The 17845-nt window shown below is 45.3% G+C and overlaps 1 protein-coding gene across 1 annotated transcript in view; it reads left to right on the top strand.

The window, feature by feature from the left end:
* Nucleotides 1-17845, top strand: part of LOC311229714 (dynein regulatory complex protein 11-like) — a gene marked incomplete at both ends in the record, with an annotated part of 151851 nt that overhangs the window by 29045 nt on the left and 104961 nt on the right. Inside the window, one exon of the mRNA XM_084315789.1 lies at nucleotides 338-421. Coding sequence (XP_084171915.1) covers nucleotides 338-421 — 84 coding nt within the window. The remainder of the gene's footprint in view (nucleotides 1-337; nucleotides 422-17845) is intronic.

The following is a 17845-nucleotide window of genomic DNA, read 5'->3' as shown; positions in this document are numbered from 1 at the left end:
ATGTGTCAGTGAATGGGTGAATGTGAGGAACAAAATTGTAAAGTGCTTTGGAGAAAATAGATATACAGTATAAATGCACTTTACCATTTAATCATAACAAATTCTGGGCTTTATGCATGTAATCACCAACTCCTGTGATTACATTTTGTATTTGTACATTGAAGACTTGGGAATAAGAATTGCTACTGTCAAGTAAAGCGTGATTTACTTCGCTTTATTCTGGTTTAATGAAACAGCGGTTTAAAACCGAGAGAATAAGCAGTTGTTAGAATGATATCAAATAGAGTAATTAGAACATCAGGCAGTGGTGTTCACTGGTTCGCTCTGTTTCCATCAGGTGGATGAGTTGATGAGACAGGAGCTCGCTAACCTGAAGCTAGTTGTGGATAAAGTCACGTCTGGCAAACCCAACGGAAGCAAGGTATATTATTATGAACACATTAGAGGTTTGACGTCTTATATATATATATATAACGCTCCAGATCTTTATTCCTGTTGGTTTATTTTGTGATGTATAGTAATGATGTATTCCAGACCCAGTACTTAGAAGTGAATTCACCTCTTGGTACAGTGGTCTGTGATGCCGCCCGCGGCGCGCGAGGCCGGGGTTCAACTCCCACTCAGGGCGATCCCTTAACAGGGGTCGAATCGAAACACAATGCAGAGCGAGATCACACGGGTCACACATGCATTGCTCTTGATCTGCCAATTTTGTGCACATTTTTGCCTATGTCTTTGTTTTACTGCTGTGAAGCACTTCTTGTATGAAAGGTGCTATACAAATAAAGTGTATTATTATTATTATTATTGACTGCTGAGACTCACAGACGGTGGCCTGGGGCTCGCGGGACGGTGGCCTGGGGCTCGCAGGACGGTGGCCTCGGGCTCGCGGGACGGTGGTCTGGGGCTCGCAGGACGGTGGCCTCGGGCTCGCGGGACGGTGGTCTGGGGCTCGCGGGACGGTGGCCTGGGGCTCGCAGGACGGTGGTCTGGGGCTCGCGGGACGGTGGTCTGGGGCTCGCGGGACGGTGGTCTGGGGCTCGCGGGGCGGTGGCCTGGGGCTCGCAGGGCGGTGGCCTGGGGCTCGCGGGACGGTGGTCTGGGGCTCGCGGGACGGTGGTCTGGGGCTCGCGGGACGGTGGTCTGGGGCTCGCGGGACGGTGGTCTGGGGCTCGCAGGACGGTGGTCTGGGGCTCGCAGGACGTGGTCTGGGGCTCGCGGGACGGTGGTCTGGGGCTCGCGGGACGGTGGTCTGGGGCTCGCAGGACGGTGGTCTGGGGCTCGCAGGACGTGGTCTGGGGCTCGCGGGACGGTGGTCTGGGGCTCGCGGGACGGTGGTCTGGGGCTCGCAGGACGTGGTCTGGGGCTCGCGGGGCGGTGGTCTGGGGCTCGCGGGACGGTGGTCTGGGGCTCGCAGGACGGTGGTCTGGGGCTCGCAGGACGGTGGTCTGGGGCTCGCAGGACGGTGGTCTGGGGCTCGCAGGACGGTGGTCTGGGGCTCGCAGGACGGTGGTCTGGGGCTCGCGGGACGGTGGTCTGGGGCTCGCAGGGCGGTGGTCTGGGGCTCGCAGGATGGTGGTCTGGGGCTCGCAGGACGGTGGTCTGGGGCTCGCAGGACGGTGGTCTGGGGCTCGCAGGACGGTGGTCTGGGGCTCGCAGGACGGTGGTCTGGGGCTCGTGGGGCGGTGGTCTGGGGCTCGCAGGACGGTCCACACACCGCTATCAGTGTTCTTCTTCCCCGCCAATGAAGTATTCACCCAAAGACCCAATACCGTACAGTAGAAATGTACAAATAGGCAGTGTAAACAATATAATTAACTCTGAATATAAGCATATGAGCAAGTAGGCAGTGTGATCAAAGGTGCAGATGAGGGTCTGTAATATGACCTGAATATCAGTTATATTATACATTACAATAAATATGGTTACAATAAACACTAGAATCTAAATATATACTATGAGTAAGTACAGTATACAGTATACACAGGTGCAGTATACACAAGGTATACCCTAACCAATTATGATGAATTGAAAATGGGGGACCCTGATGGAAACAAGACGAAAGTCTTTCTCTGGTCTGCATCCCCTTAACAATTGTGTGTATCGAGCTGTACTGTACTGTACCCATTCTGCAATCTGTTAATAAACTTTTCAATCAATCAATCAATCAATCAACCAACATGATATACACACTATGTTGACGGTAACGTTACCTGTGCGACATATCCCTGCAACCATAGGAAGCAAATACCGGTCATTTGCTTTCAGAGTTTCATAACTAATGTTAGCTAAACTAACTGACTGGTTTATTAGCGTTGGTTTATTAAATTATGCTCCAACGTCTCTGACGTTACTCATGAGTTTGGTCCGTCTCCATAGTAACAGTGATTAGCGATCAGACCGGTAGTGACTAGATCCCATATTCGGGAAGGACGTTTGTACATGTATTTTTATTTTGTATGTGGTGGGGGCGGTTGTTAGAGTTATGGTAAAGGGTGGGTTTATAACATATGATAAATTACGGCTTTACAGCTTGGTAAAAAAAAATATTCCCATCGAAACGTCCTTCCGGCTATGAGATCTAGATGACTTTGTATGATGCGGTCAAAGAAAAAACAGATTGATTGATTGATTGAATTGATTGATTGATTGATTGATTGATTGATTGATTGATTGAAAACTTTATTAACAGATTGCAGAATGGGTACAATACAGTACAGCTCAATACACACAATTGTTAAGGGGATGCAGACCAGAGAAAGACTTTCGTCTTGTTTACATCAGGGTCCCCCATTTTCAATTCATCTGGACATATATGACATACATGACATACAGATAGTCAGTACTGCTACATCTATACATTTATGACATACCAGATTTGCAAATACAGTACTGTTTGTGATACAGAAGGAGTCAGGAAAAGGGAGCATATACATTTGACGTAGAAACTGTACATTGGAGGAGGTTGGGTGGGGGGGGGGTTGGGTACACAACGTCAAATCCTGGAAACACTGTGCAAAGTAACGATATGAAACTTACTTTATGTTTCTCTTTGTCTGTTTATTTGATTTATGACTAAAGTGAGAAAGAATGAATGAGACGCGGTCATAGAACGAAGACTAAAATATATCCATAGAGTCTACTAATATAGTGACACGCCACTAGGTGGCGTCCTTTCTTTAGAATGATATTGCCGCCTTCATCTTGAATTATGGTCAATCATTTCCAATAATGAGTCCTTGAAATTACTGAGAAATGCATGCAAAGTAGACTATAATTGTTATATATTTCTATTCGGTGAGGGAAAATACAACTAAAGAAAGTTAATTGTACACACTCACCATTATAGGATCCTAGATGATTTTTAAAGGGTAATCACATTGGACTACCATATTCTCCAAGTCCTTTAGAAGTTTAGAATACACTACTTTCTTTCTCTGGTCTGCATCCCCTTAACAATTGTGTGTATATTGAGCTGTACTGTATTGTACCCATTCTGCAATCTGTTAATAACATTTTCAATCAATCAATCAATCAATCCCTACTACAATATGTATTATTCCATTTCAATTCCCCCTGCGGCTGGAGAACAGTCTGATGATGATGATGATGATGATGATGATGACGGCTGTTCTTGGTGCGCATTCTCTGCAGCGCTCAGACCGCGGTCACAAGACCTGGACACCGACACTGTGGTCAGTGAGCTGATGGTCAACTATAAGACCTGGACACCGACACTGTGGTCAGTGAGCTGACAGGTCAACTATAAGACCTGGACACCGACACTGTGGTCAGTGAGCTGACAGGTCAACTATAAGACCTGGACACTGACACTGTGGTCAGTGAGCTGACAGGTCAACTATAAGACCTGGACACTGACACTGTGGTCAGTGAGCTGACAGGTCAACTATAAGACCTGGACACTGACACTGTGGTCAGTGAGCTGATGGTCAACTATAAGACCTGGACACCGACACTGTGGTCAGTGAGCTGATGGTCAACTATAAGACCTGGACACCGACACTGTGGCCAGTGAGCTGACAGGTCAACTATAAGACCTGGTCACTGACACTGTGGTCAGTGAGCTGACAGGTCAACTATAAGACCTGGACACTGACACTGTGGTCAGTGAGCTGACAGGTCAACTATAAGACCTGGACACTGACACTGTGGTCAGTGAGCTGACAGGTCAACTATAAGACCTGGACACAGACACTGTGGTCAGTGAGCTGACAGGTCAACTATAAGACCTGGACATCGACACTGTGGTCAGTGAGCTGACAGGACAACTATAAGACCTGGACACAGACACTGGTCAGTGAGCTGACAGGTCAACTATAAGACCTGGACACCGACACTGTGGTCAGTGAGCTGACAGGTCAACTATAAGACCTGGACACTGACACTGTGGTCAGTGAGCTGACAGGTCAACTATAAGACCTGGACACTGACACTGTGGTCAGTGAGCTGACAGGTAAACTATAAGACCTGGACACTGACACTGTGGTCAATGAGCTGACAGGTCAACTATAAGACCTGGACACTGACACTGTGGTCAGTGAGCTGACAGGTCAACTATAAGACCTGGACACTGACACTGTGGTCAATGAGCTGACAGGTCAACTATAAGACCTGGACACCGACACTGTGGTCAGTGAGCTGACAGGTCAACTATAAGACCTGGACACTGACACTGGTCAGTGAGCTGACAGGTCAACTATAAGACCTGGACACTGACACTGTGGTCAGTGAGCTGACAGGTCAACTATAAGACCTGGACACTGACACTGTGGTCAATGAGCTGACAGGTCAACTATAAGACCTGGACACAGACACTGTGGTCAGTGAGCTGACAGGTCAACTATAAGACCTGGACACAGACACTGTGGTCAGTGAGCTGACAGGTCAACTATAAGACCTGGACACTGACACTGTGGTCAGTGAGCTGACAGGTCAACTATAAGACCTGGACACAGACACTGTGGTCAGTGAGCTGACAGGTCAACTATAAGACCTGGACACTGACACTGTGGTCAGTGAGCTGACAGGTCAACTATAAGACCTGGACACAGACACTGTGGTCAATGAGCTGACAGGTCAACTATAAGACCTGGACACTGACACTGTGGTCAGTGAGCTGACAGGTCAACTATAAGACCTGGACACTGACACTGTGGTCAATGAGCTGACAGGTCAACTATAAGACCTGGACACAGACACTGTGGTCAGTGAGCTGACAGGTCAACTATAAGACCTGGACACCGACACTGTGGTCAGTGAGCTGACAGGTCAACTATAAGACCTGGACACTGACACTGTGGTCAATGAGCTGACAGGTCAACTATAAGACCTGGACACAGACACTGTGGTCAGTGAGCTGACAGGTCAACTATAAGACCTGGACACTGACACTGTGGTCAGTGAGCTGACAGGTCAACTATAAGACCTGGACACCGACACTGTGGTCAGTGAGCTGACAGGTCAACTATAAGACCTGGACACCGACACTGTGGTCAGTGAGCTGACAGGTCAACTATAAGACCTGGACACCGACACTGTGGTCAGTGAGCTGACAGGTCAACTATAAGACCTGGACACCAACACTGTGGTCAGTGAGCTGACAGGTCAACTATAAGACCTGGACACAGACACTGTGGTCAGTGAGCTGACAGGTCAACTATAAGACCTGGACACTGACACTGTGGTCAGTGAGCTGACAGGTCAACTATAAGACCTGGACACTGACACTGTGGTCAGTGAGCTGACAGGTCAACTATAAGACCTGGACACCGACACTGTGGTCAGTGAGCTGACAGGTCAACTATAAGACCTGGACACCGACACTGTGGTCAGTGAGCTGACAGGTCAACTATAAGACCTGGACACAGACACTGTGGTCAGTGAGCTGACAGGTCAACTATAAGACCTGGACACAGACACTGGTCAGTGAGCTGACAGGTCAACTATAAGACCTGGACACCGACACTGTGGTCAGTGAGCTGACAGGTCAACTATAAGACCTGGACACAGACACTGTGGTCAGTGAGCTGACAGGTCAACTATAAGACCTGGACACAGACACTGTGGTCAGTGAGCTGACAGGTCAACTATAAGACCTGGACACCGACACTGTGGTCAGTGAGCTGATGGTCAACTATAAGACCTGGACACCGACACTGTGGTCAGTGAGCTGACAGGTCAACTATAAGACCTGGACACCGACACTGTGGTCAGTGAGCTGACAGGTCAACTATAAGACCTGGACACCGACACTGTGGTCAGTGAGCTGACAGGTCAACTATAAGACCTGGACACTGACACTGTGGTCAGTGAGCTGACAGGTCAACTATAAGACCTGGACACTGACACTGGTCAGTGAGCTGACAGGTCAACTATAAGACCTGGACACTGACACTGTGGTCAGTGAGCTGACAGGTCAACTATAAGACCTGGACACTGACACTGTGGTCAGTGAGCTGACAGGTCAACTATAAGACCTGGACACCGACACTGTGGTCAGTGAGCTGACAGGTCAACTATAAGACCTGGACACTGACACTGTGGTCAGTGAGCTGACAGGTCAACTATAAGACCTGGACACTGACACTGTGGTCAGTGAGCTGACAGGTCAACTATAAGACCTGGACACCGACACTGTGGTCAATGAGCTGACAGGTCAACTATAAGACCTGGACACTGACACTGTGGTCAATGAGCTGACAGGTCAACTATAAGACCTGGACACTGACACTGTGGTCAGTGAGCTGACAGGTCAACTATAAGACCTGGACACCGACACTGTGGTCAATGAGCTGACAGGTCAACTATAAGACCTGGACACTGACACTGTGGTCAGTGAGCTGACAGGTCAACTATAAGACCTGGACACCGACACTGTGGTCAGTGAGCTGACAGGTCAACTATAAGACCTGGACACCGACACTGTGGTCAGTGAGCTGACAGGTCAACTATAAGACCTGGACACAGACACTGTGGTCAGTGAGCTGACAGGTCAACTATAAGACCTGGACACAGACACTGGTCAGTGAGCTGACAGGTCAACTATAAGACCTGGACACCGACACTGTGGTCAGTGAGCTGACAGGTCAACTATAAGACCTGGACACAGACACTGTGGTCAGTGAGCTGACAGGTCAACTATAAGACCTGGACACAGACACTGTGGTCAGTGAGCTGACAGGTCAACTATAAGACCTGGACACCGACACTGTGGTCAGTGAGCTGATGGTCAACTATAAGACCTGGACACCGACACTGTGGTCAGTGAGCTGACAGGTCAACTATAAGACCTGGACACCGACACTGTGGTCAGTGAGCTGACAGGTCAACTATAAGACCTGGACACCGACACTGTGGTCAGTGAGCTGACAGGTCAACTATAAGACCTGGACACTGACACTGTGGTCAGTGAGCTGACAGGTCAACTATAAGACCTGGACACTGACACTGGTCAGTGAGCTGACAGGTCAACTATAAGACCTGGACACTGACACTGTGGTCAGTGAGCTGACAGGTCAACTATAAGACCTGGACACTGACACTGTGGTCAGTGAGCTGACAGGTCAACTATAAGACCTGGACACCGACACTGTGGTCAGTGAGCTGACAGGTCAACTATAAGACCTGGACACTGACACTGTGGTCAGTGAGCTGACAGGTCAACTATAAGACCTGGACACTGACACTGTGGTCAGTGAGCTGACAGGTCAACTATAAGACCTGGACACCGACACTGTGGTCAATGAGCTGACAGGTCAACTATAAGACCTGGACACTGACACTGTGGTCAATGAGCTGACAGGTCAACTATAAGACCTGGACACTGACACTGTGGTCAGTGAGCTGACAGGTCAACTATAAGACCTGGACACCGACACTGTGGTCAATGAGCTGACAGGTCAACTATAAGACCTGGACACTGACACTGTGGTCAGTGAGCTGACAGGTCAACTATAAGACCTGGACACTGACACTGTGGTCAGTGAGCTGACAGGTCAACTATAAGACCTGGACACCGACACTGTGGTCAGTGAGCTGACAGGTCAACTATAAGACCTGGACACTGACACTGTGGTCAGTGAGCTGACAGGTCAACTATAAGACCTGGACACCGACACTGTGGTCAGTGAGCTGACAGGTCAACTATAAGACCTGGACACCGACACTGTGGTCAGTGAGCTGACAGGTCAACTATAAGACCTGGACACTGACACTGTGGTCAGTGAGCTGACAGGTCAACTATAAGACCTGGACACCGACACTGTGGTCAGTGAGCTGACAGGTCAACTATAAGACCTGGACACCGACACTGTGGTCAGTGAGCTGACAGGTCAACTATAAGACCTGGACACCGACACTGTGGTCAGTGAGCTGACAGGTCAACTATAAGACCTGGACACCGACACTGTGGTCAGTGAGCTGACAGGTCAACTATAAGCTTCTGGCCTCCGGGCCGCGAGAAACACCTGTCTGTCTGTCTGTCTGTCTGTCTGTCTGTCTGCGGCCAACATCCAACGATAAGGCGCTACTTTGGAAAACTATACGTTTGTTTTCTACAACGCCACGCCATTTTCTTTGGCCAATTCCAATAGGATATTTCTTGATTGGTTGATGTGCAAAACTTTTTTTTTCTTGAAAAAAAAAAAAGTAAAGCTCCATCTGTTGCTTAGTTGTTGTTATTATTATTCCATGATGTTTCTGGGCGTCAATGAGGGGCGCAGCATCATCGTGTCTACAGGGAGCGACCGTCCGCCACTAGAATGAATTGAACTAAAGATGTCAACATTGCTTTATTACCACCCACTCGAAATCGATTGTATTACATTGAAGAAGCTGATCGCTCGTCATATAAAACGGGACGCGGGATTTCGAGACAGTAGTGAATGAACGCAACCTGCTGCCGGCTGTTCTCTTCTTTACCATCGGAACTACAGACAGACAACGAGATATTATTTGTTGAAGACTATTATTGTGTCCCACTCTGCAGGATATACGATATCTTTCACTGAGTCCTGGACCTGTACGTTTTTAAGTTACGTTAACTGATTGATTGATTGATTGAAAACTTTATTAACAGATTGCAGAATGGGTACAGTACACTACAGTACAGTTCAATACACACAATTGTTAAGGGCCAGGCGCTGCAGACCAGAGAAAGACTTTCGTCTTGTTTACATCAGGGTCCCCCATTTTCAATTCATCATAACATATTATGACATACAACACAATATACAGATACAGTACTACATCTATATATTTATGACATACCAGATTTGCAAATACAGTACTGTTTGTGATACAAAAAGAGTTTCAAAAAGAGAGTATATACATTTGACGTAGAAACTGTACATTGGAGGAGGTGTGGGGTGGGGGGGGGGGGGGACTGTACATTGGAGGTGGTTAGGTGGGTGGGGGTTGGGGTAGGCGGAGTGGGGGAAACTGTACCACTGTACAAGCAAAACTGTACATTGGTAATTTACTGTACATTAGGGTTGGGTTATGACATTTACAGGGGCCAGTTTTGAATTGCAGTCTCCCGTAGTGACGCAGTCAGGGGTGTAGCTCCAGATTCTGGGCCCCATGAAAGAATGTATTTGTAGGCCCCCAGTGTATGCGATGACTTTGTCAACTCATCTGTACTACTGCACAAAGTAATATTCGCTGATGACACTAATTTGTTTCTGTCACATAAAAATCCACTCGAGCTACAAGATCTACTCAATACAGAACTACAAAAAGTGGACACCTGGTTCAAATGCAACAAATTATCACTAAATCTCAGCAAAACAAATTTCATTGTCTTCCACTCAAATTGGATGCGCACACATCACATGTGCATACAAATAAATGGAAAGGAGCTGTCAAGAGTGGTGTCCACAAAATTCCTGGGGGTCATCATCGATGAGTCACTCAACTTCAAATGCCACATAAAATATCTACAAACAAAACTGTCCAAATATGTTGGCTTATTCTGCAAAATACGTAATTTTCTTCCCTTGCCTGCCCTTCTCACTTTATACAAAACCCTGTTTGAACCCCTCATCAATTACTGTAACGTCATATGGTGCAACACATACCCCAGCCATCTCAAGAAACTAGAAAGCCTACAAAAGAGGGTACTACGAGTGCTGTCATGGTCCGGGTATAGAGCGCCCTCAAAGCCTCTTTTCCATCGCTTTGGTCTCCTGAGGCTCGCTGAATTTAACATTCATCAAAACGCATCAATTATGTATCAAGTTGTCAACAACATGAATCACAGACTGTCTGAGCTTGTCCCAGTCTGCCAACCACTGCACATCCACAACACAAGAAATAAGCATCTTATATCTGGCAAGAGGAGAAGACTCAATTGTGCTAGCCTAAGCATAGCATGCAGGGGTCCACAGATCTGGAACAAGCTTGACGAAAATCTAAAAATGACTAATACCTTTAAAACCTTTAAAAAATCACTGAAAGAGGAACTGCTAAAATCATATCTCTAATTAAAATTATAACTTAGGAATAAAATTGTCTGTATTATGTATCTCTGTTATATGTCAGTTAGTAGGTAGGTGTGTAAACCTACCCACGTTGTATTGTTTTGTTTTGTTTTTTGTTATTGTTTTGTTGTTTATATTCTGTTTGTATCTGTGTTCAGGCTCCCTCCAAAAGCTTTAAATAGCTTCTTGGGAGACCTGGCACATGCACACAATTTGTGACTTTGATATCACATGAGGATACTCGCATGTAAATGTATCGTGTGTGTGTGTGAATAAATTCATTCATTCATTCATTCAACAGCCAATCAAAATAGGCTATTAACTTCATCTAAGCACGGTCTGTGCAGTTAAACTCTTGCCATTGAATGGATAACAAGGCTGTCAATCATTCAATCCACCAATCAGCTTTTGCTGTTCTGTGGCTCTGCAGCTAGCATGATTGACAGCCTTGTGGCCCAATCAGATAATGGTTTCTCTTGGGCTGTACTGTGGCTCTGCAGCGAGCTTGTTTTCAAAATAATTTTTATCTCAGTTTAAGAAGATAACTTGTTGGAGCTAATGTAGCTAAATGGCTACCACCGCAGCTATCAGGCCCAGGGTGGAGTGTTTTGTTATTGTTCATGAACTTATTGTGCATCGTTTGATGATATATATATACACCTGCGATAAAAGCTAAACGTCATAAACGTCACAACAACAACGTCATCGCCTCGCGGGCACTTTGAATTCTCTAGTACTGTAGTGTGTAGATAGCGTCGTCAGTCACAGGTAAAGATGAGGACAGACATACAGTCACAGGTAAAGATGAGGACAGACATACAGTCACAGGTAAAGATGAGGACAGACATACAGTCACAGGTAAAGATGAGGACAGACATACAGTCAGAGGTAAAGATGAGGACAGACATACAGTCACAGGTAAAGATGAGGACAGACATACATGGAGGAACGAGATATTGTCGACTAGCTTGCTTGCTAGCTAACGTTACGCAAGTCTTGTGAATGTCTAAACAGGGCTGATGGCATTGATTGATTGATTGATTGATTGATTGAAAACTTTATTAACAGATTGCAGAATGGGTACAATACAGTACAGCTCAATACACACAATTGTTAAGGGGATGCAGACCAGAGAAAGACTTTCGTCTTGTTTACATCAGGGTCCCCCTTTTTCTTATGAATGAAGATGATATCAATAACAACAATGCCGCCGCCCTATCTGGAATGAATGAATGGAAAAGATGACGTTGTGGGATGTATGCAGCAGGCGCGGCTCATCTAAGGTAAGGGACAATACATAATGTTGTTGAAACTGCCGCCGTGCAGTTGTAACGTTATGCAAGTCTTGTGAATGTCTAAACAAACGGCATTGTTTGATTGATTGATTGAAAACTTTATTAATGACGCAATGAAGCATATAGCACTAGTTAGAGGGGACATTCGGATTCCTCTCGGATTCATTCATTGAGCAGAACTGCAATTCGCTTGATTGAATTGATTGATTGATTGATTGAAAACTTTATTAACAGATTGCAGAATGGGTACAGTACACAGTACAGCTCAATACACACAATTGTTAAGGGGATGCAGACCAGAGAAAGACTTTCGTCTTGTTTACATCAGGGTCCCCCATTTTCAATTCATCATAACATATATGACACACATGACATACAGATAGACAGTACTGCTACATCTATACATTATGACATGTACCAGACTTGCACATACAGACAGTACTGTTTGTGATATAAAAATAGTCCAGAAAAGGGAGTATATACATTTTACGTAGAAACTGTACATTGGAGGAGGTTGGGTAGGGGGGGACGGGACGGGACTGTACATTGGAGGTGGGGGACATACACTGTACAACTGTACAAACAAAACTGTACTGTACATTGGAATATTGACAACCATACTTGGTCATTTACTGTACATTGAGGGGGTTGTGTTAGGACATTTACAGGGGCCAGTCATAGCATACTGTGTTATTTTTTGATGGGCCCGAGCCATACTGTACATGGTCTGTTGGTTAGATCGGGCCGCCGAGCCACTGTATACTGTACATGGTCTGCTTGGTTTGATCAGGGGCCGCCGAGCCACTGTGTACTGTACATGGTCTGCTTGGTTTGATCAGGGGCCGCCGAGCCACTGTATACTGTACATGGTCTGCTTGGTTTGATCAGGGGCCGCCGAGCCACTGTATACTGTACATGGTCTGCTTGGTTTGATCAGGGGCCGCCGAGCCACTGTATACTGTACATGGTCTGCTTGGTTTGATCAGGGGCCGCCGAGCCACTGTATACTGTTCATGGTCTGCTTGGTTTGATCAGGGGCCGCCGAGCCACTGTATACTGTACATGGTCTGGTTTGATCGGGCCGCCGAGCCACTGTATACTGTACATGGTCTGTTGGTTTGATCAGGGGCCGCCGAGCCACTGTATACTGTACATGGTCTGGTTTGATCAGGGGCCGCCGAGCCACTGTATACTGTACATGGTCTGGTTTGATCAGGGGCCGCCGAGCCACTGTATACTGTACATGGTCTGTTGGTTTGATCAGGGGCCGCCGAGCCACTGTATACTGTACATGGTCTGGTTTGATCGGGCCGCCGAGCCACTGTATACTGTTCATGGTCTGTTGGTTTGATCAGGGGCCGCCGAGCCACTGTATACTGTACATGGTCTGGTTTGATCGGGCCGCCGAGCCACTGTATACTGTACATGGTCTGGTTTGATCAGGGGCCGCCGAGCCACTGTATACTGTACATGGTCTGTTGGTTTGATCAGGGGCCGCCGAGCCACTGTATACTGTACATGGTCTGTTGGTTTGATCAGGGGCCGCCGAGCCACTGTATACTGTACATGGTCTGGTTTGATCGGGCCGCCGAGCCACTGTATACTGTTCATGGTCTGTTGGTTTGATCAGGGGCCGCCGAGCCACTGTATACTGTACATGGTCTGGTTTGATCGGGCCGCCGAGCCACTGTATACTGTACATGGTCTGGTTTGATCAGGGGCCGCCGAGCCACTGTATACTGTACATGGTCTGTTGGTTTGATCAGGGGCCGCCGAGCCACTGTATACTGTACATGGTCTGTTGGTTTGATCAGGGGCCGCCGAGCCACTGTATACTGTACGTCCCCAAAATGAATGGAAGCGAATGAGGAGCCTGACACCTGGGAGGAATGGGGGTGTTGCAGCGTTGGGGATGTTTAAAAAATATAATTTAATATATAATATAATAATTTGTGCTTCACCTAAAAATTTGGTCAGCAGCCTCCACTGGTTTAGAATGTGTCTTATCTTGCATAAAACACCAACACTCCGTGCCAATTTAGTCCTGACATATTTGACTTGAGGTTTCCAGTTGAGTTTGTGGTCTATTATCACACCCAGAAATGTATTCTCAAATACCCTCTCCAGTTTAATACTATCAATCATTAGTTCAACCGGTGTATTTGCTTGTATATCACATTTACCAAATATCATGATTTTTTTTTTTTTATATTTAATGATAATTTATTTACATCAAACCACACTTTCAGCTTGGATAGCTCAGCTGTGACATTCTTTAAAAGCATTTGGAGGTTCTCTCCCTCACAGAAGACATTTGTATCGTCAGCAAAAATAAAATTTTTCAATATTTTAGACGCATTACCTATATCATTTTAGGTAATGCGTCATCACTTTATATACAGTGATATTCTGAATACACAGCTGGCTGGTGTCATGATTGTGTTTACTGGTGGTGGACTATGTCCCCTGCATATTTGATTTGCAGCAGGGTATTTGACATCTTAGTGCTGCTAAGGTCAGGTTGCTGTGTTTTCTAGAAAGTGGTCATAAATAAGCTGAATCACACAGATAACAGGTGGTTTTGACATAAACCAGGACATTGAACATCTCTGTGTGCGTTCTCCTGACAAGCAATCACAATTATGATGAATCACTATACACATAATTATGTCATGAAAGACAAGTGTCATTTGAATATATGCAATACATATCATTTATATTTATGTGAGACAATCATAGATTTTCCACTACAGCCGTTGCAACGCACTCTCATTATCTTTGCTCTAAAAGACGCAAAGGGTGATCAATATCGTCCTAATGACATACCTGTATGTCATGTATGTCCCTATGCCATAAATGTCATGATGTCATGTATGTTGTGTATGTCATAAATGTCACTGAATTGAAAATGGGGGACCCTGATGTAAACAAGACGAAAGTCTTTCTCTGGTCTGCATCCCCTTAACAAGTGTGTGTATTGAGCTGTACTGTATTGTACCCATTCTGCAATCTGTTAAATAAAGTTTTCATTCATTCATTCAGGTACAGTTTTGATTATGATCATTTGCTGGAGGTTTAAACTGCTGAGGTAAAAATGACCCTGTTATGGACACTGTTCTTTTCCTTTTTGAATATTGATTTGGTGCCACTGTTTGGTGCCTTGTTCTCTGTTGAGTTTTTGTGAAATAAATACTATATTAAAACTGTTTCACGGTTTTGTGTCACTACACCCTCACCTTCTATGTCTGTGGCCTTGTGTTGTGTCCCCTTACTGCGGGGTGTAACAGACCCCAAGGATAAAGGGAATAAAGTAAATGTGAGGTTAATTAGAACATTTATGAATGAATTAAAACAAACTCAAGTTTACAAGTAAGGTTTCATAATGGAAACCAGGGACGTTTCCACAGAACGGTTCCTGTGAAAATGCTTGTACAGCACCTACCCATAAGATTTCTTAAATTAAAGCAGACAAAATGTCCAAATTGAATTCTCCAATTTAAATGTACAGTATGCACAACCCCCCCCCCCCCTCCTAAACATGTGTTTCTGATAGGCAGTCTTTTCTTGTCCATATAGAAACTCCTGAACCTCAAAGCAGTTCATGTCTTCAATTATGCTTGAAAGAATAGACAAAATGTCAAAGAATAATCCAAAAAATACTTCCATATGGGAAAAGTACACTGTGGGAGCATTATGTTCTTTACTGAGTGAGAAGATGGTTTGAAACCACATAACTTCCCATTCAAATCAACATCTATGAATGGTCAATAGAGGCCTGCACCGAATGTTTATGTAGTTCTCCTTCTTCCAGCATGGCTGCCTGTGATTGATTGATTGATTGATTGATTGATTGATTGATTGATTGATTGATTGAAAAGTTTACTAACACAAGGGCCAACAATCGGCTAACTGTTATCCAGAGTCACCAGAGGGATATGCAAAGGACAGACATACAGTCAGACATACAGTCACAGGTAAAGATGAGGACAGACATACAGTCACAGGTAAAGATGAGGACAGACATACAGTCACAGGTAAAGATGAGGACAGACATACAGTCACAGGTAAAGATGAGGACAGACATACAGTCACAGGTAAAGATGAGGACAGACATACAGTCACAGGTAAAGATGAGGACAGACATACAGTCACAGGTAAAGATGAGGACAGACATACAGTCACAGGTAAAGATGAGGACAGACATACAGTCACAGGTAAAGATGAGGACAGACATACAGTCACAGGTAAAGATGAGGACAGACATACAGTCACAGGTAAAGATGAGGACAGACATACAGTCACAGGTAAAGATGAGGACAGACATACAGTCACAGGTAAAGATGAGGACAGACATACAGTCACAGGTAAAGATGAGGACAGACATACAGTCACAGGTAAAGATGAGGACAGACATACAGTCACAGGTAAAGATGAGGACAGACATACAGTCACAGGTAAAGATGAGGACAGACATACAGTCACAGGTAAAGATGAGGACAGACATACAGTCACAGGTAAAGGACAGACATACAGTCACAGGTAAAGATGACTTCCTTTATAGAATTCCCTGATGTTTGTTTAGTTTAGTTTAGTTTAGTTTAGTTTATTTAGGATCCACATTCCACAGTAACAACTACTCTTCCATTCCATGTAATGGATGTAGACCAGAGTTACCTTTCATTGTTCAACCATTCCCCTTCATATGAGTCTCTGTTGGAGTCTGTGTAGACGCCATGACCATGACGCAGGTCTTCATATGAGTCTCTGTTGGAGTCTGTGTAGACGCCATGACCATGACGCAGGTCTTCATATGAGTCTCTGTTGGAGTATGTGTAGACGCCATGACCATGACGCAGGTCTTCATATGAGTCTCTGTTGGAGTCTGTGTAGACGCCATGACCATGACGCAGGTCTTCATATGAGTCTCTGTTGGAGTATGTGTAGACGCCATGACCATGACGCAGGTCTTCATATGAGTCTCTGTTGGAGTATGTGTAGACGCCATGACCATGACGCAGGTCTTCATATGAGTCTCTGTTGGAGTATGTGTAGACGCCATGACCATGACGCAGGTCTTCATATGAGTCTCTGTTGGAGTATGTGTAGACGCCATGACCATGACGCAGGTCTTCATATGAGTCTCTGTTGGAGTATGTGTAGACGCCATGACCATGACGCAGGTCTTCATATGAGTCTCTGTTGGAGTATGTGTAGACGCCATGACCATGACGCAGGTCTTCATATGAGTCTCTGTTGGAGTATGTGTAGACGCCATGACCATGACGCAGGTCTTCATATGAGTCTCTGTTGGAGTATGTGTAGACGCCATGACCATGACGCAGGTCTTCAGCCCAGGATCCTAAAGGATGAAGAGAAGGAGAACCTCAAACTGAGTTCAATCAAGACCCACAATGGGGGTTTGGTCTTTTCCTGATGGGGAGTCAAACAACGAGAGTAGCAAGATACCTTTTAATGAACTGGGGTCCAAGGGTGAGAAACTACATTTCCCATTTAGGTCCACAGCTGATTTAATTTTTAATATGAAACTGTATGATTTGGGTGTGTCTCTTCTCAGTTTCTAGGGGGGGGGGGGAAGTAACAACAGGGTTGTCAGGCCTCTGGTTTATTCAACCTCTATATCCTTCTCTCTACAGTACCTTGACTCTTATCTCTGGGCAGGTGTCTGGTTTGATTGATTGATTGAAAATTGTATTAGCAGATTGCAGAATGGCTCAATACACACAATTGTTAAGTGGATGCAGACCAGAGAAAGACTTTCGTCTTGTTTACATCAGGGTCCCCCATTTTTTATTAATAACAACTTATTATGATGTTTCTTCTTGACTTGTTTAAAGTTTCAAGTTTAAAGTTTCTTTATTAGTTGTCATACAAAAATACAGAATACTTTTATATGAAATGCTTTTTTCTGTTTTGCTCCTGAGAGTGTGCTAGATAAAAATAGATAAAGTATAAAATAGAAAGTCAAAAGTACGTAAACAAGTGTAAACAAAAGTGTTCATCAATATAGATATATACAATATACAATACAGA

This window comes from Notolepis coatsorum (assembly GCF_963971535.1).
Source record: "Notolepis coatsorum genome assembly, chromosome: 6".
NCBI classification, from domain to species: Eukaryota; Metazoa; Chordata; class Actinopteri; order Aulopiformes; family Paralepididae; genus Notolepis; species Notolepis coatsorum.
Note: the sequence above shows the minus strand (reverse complement) of the source record. Positions and strands in the feature narration are given on the sequence as shown.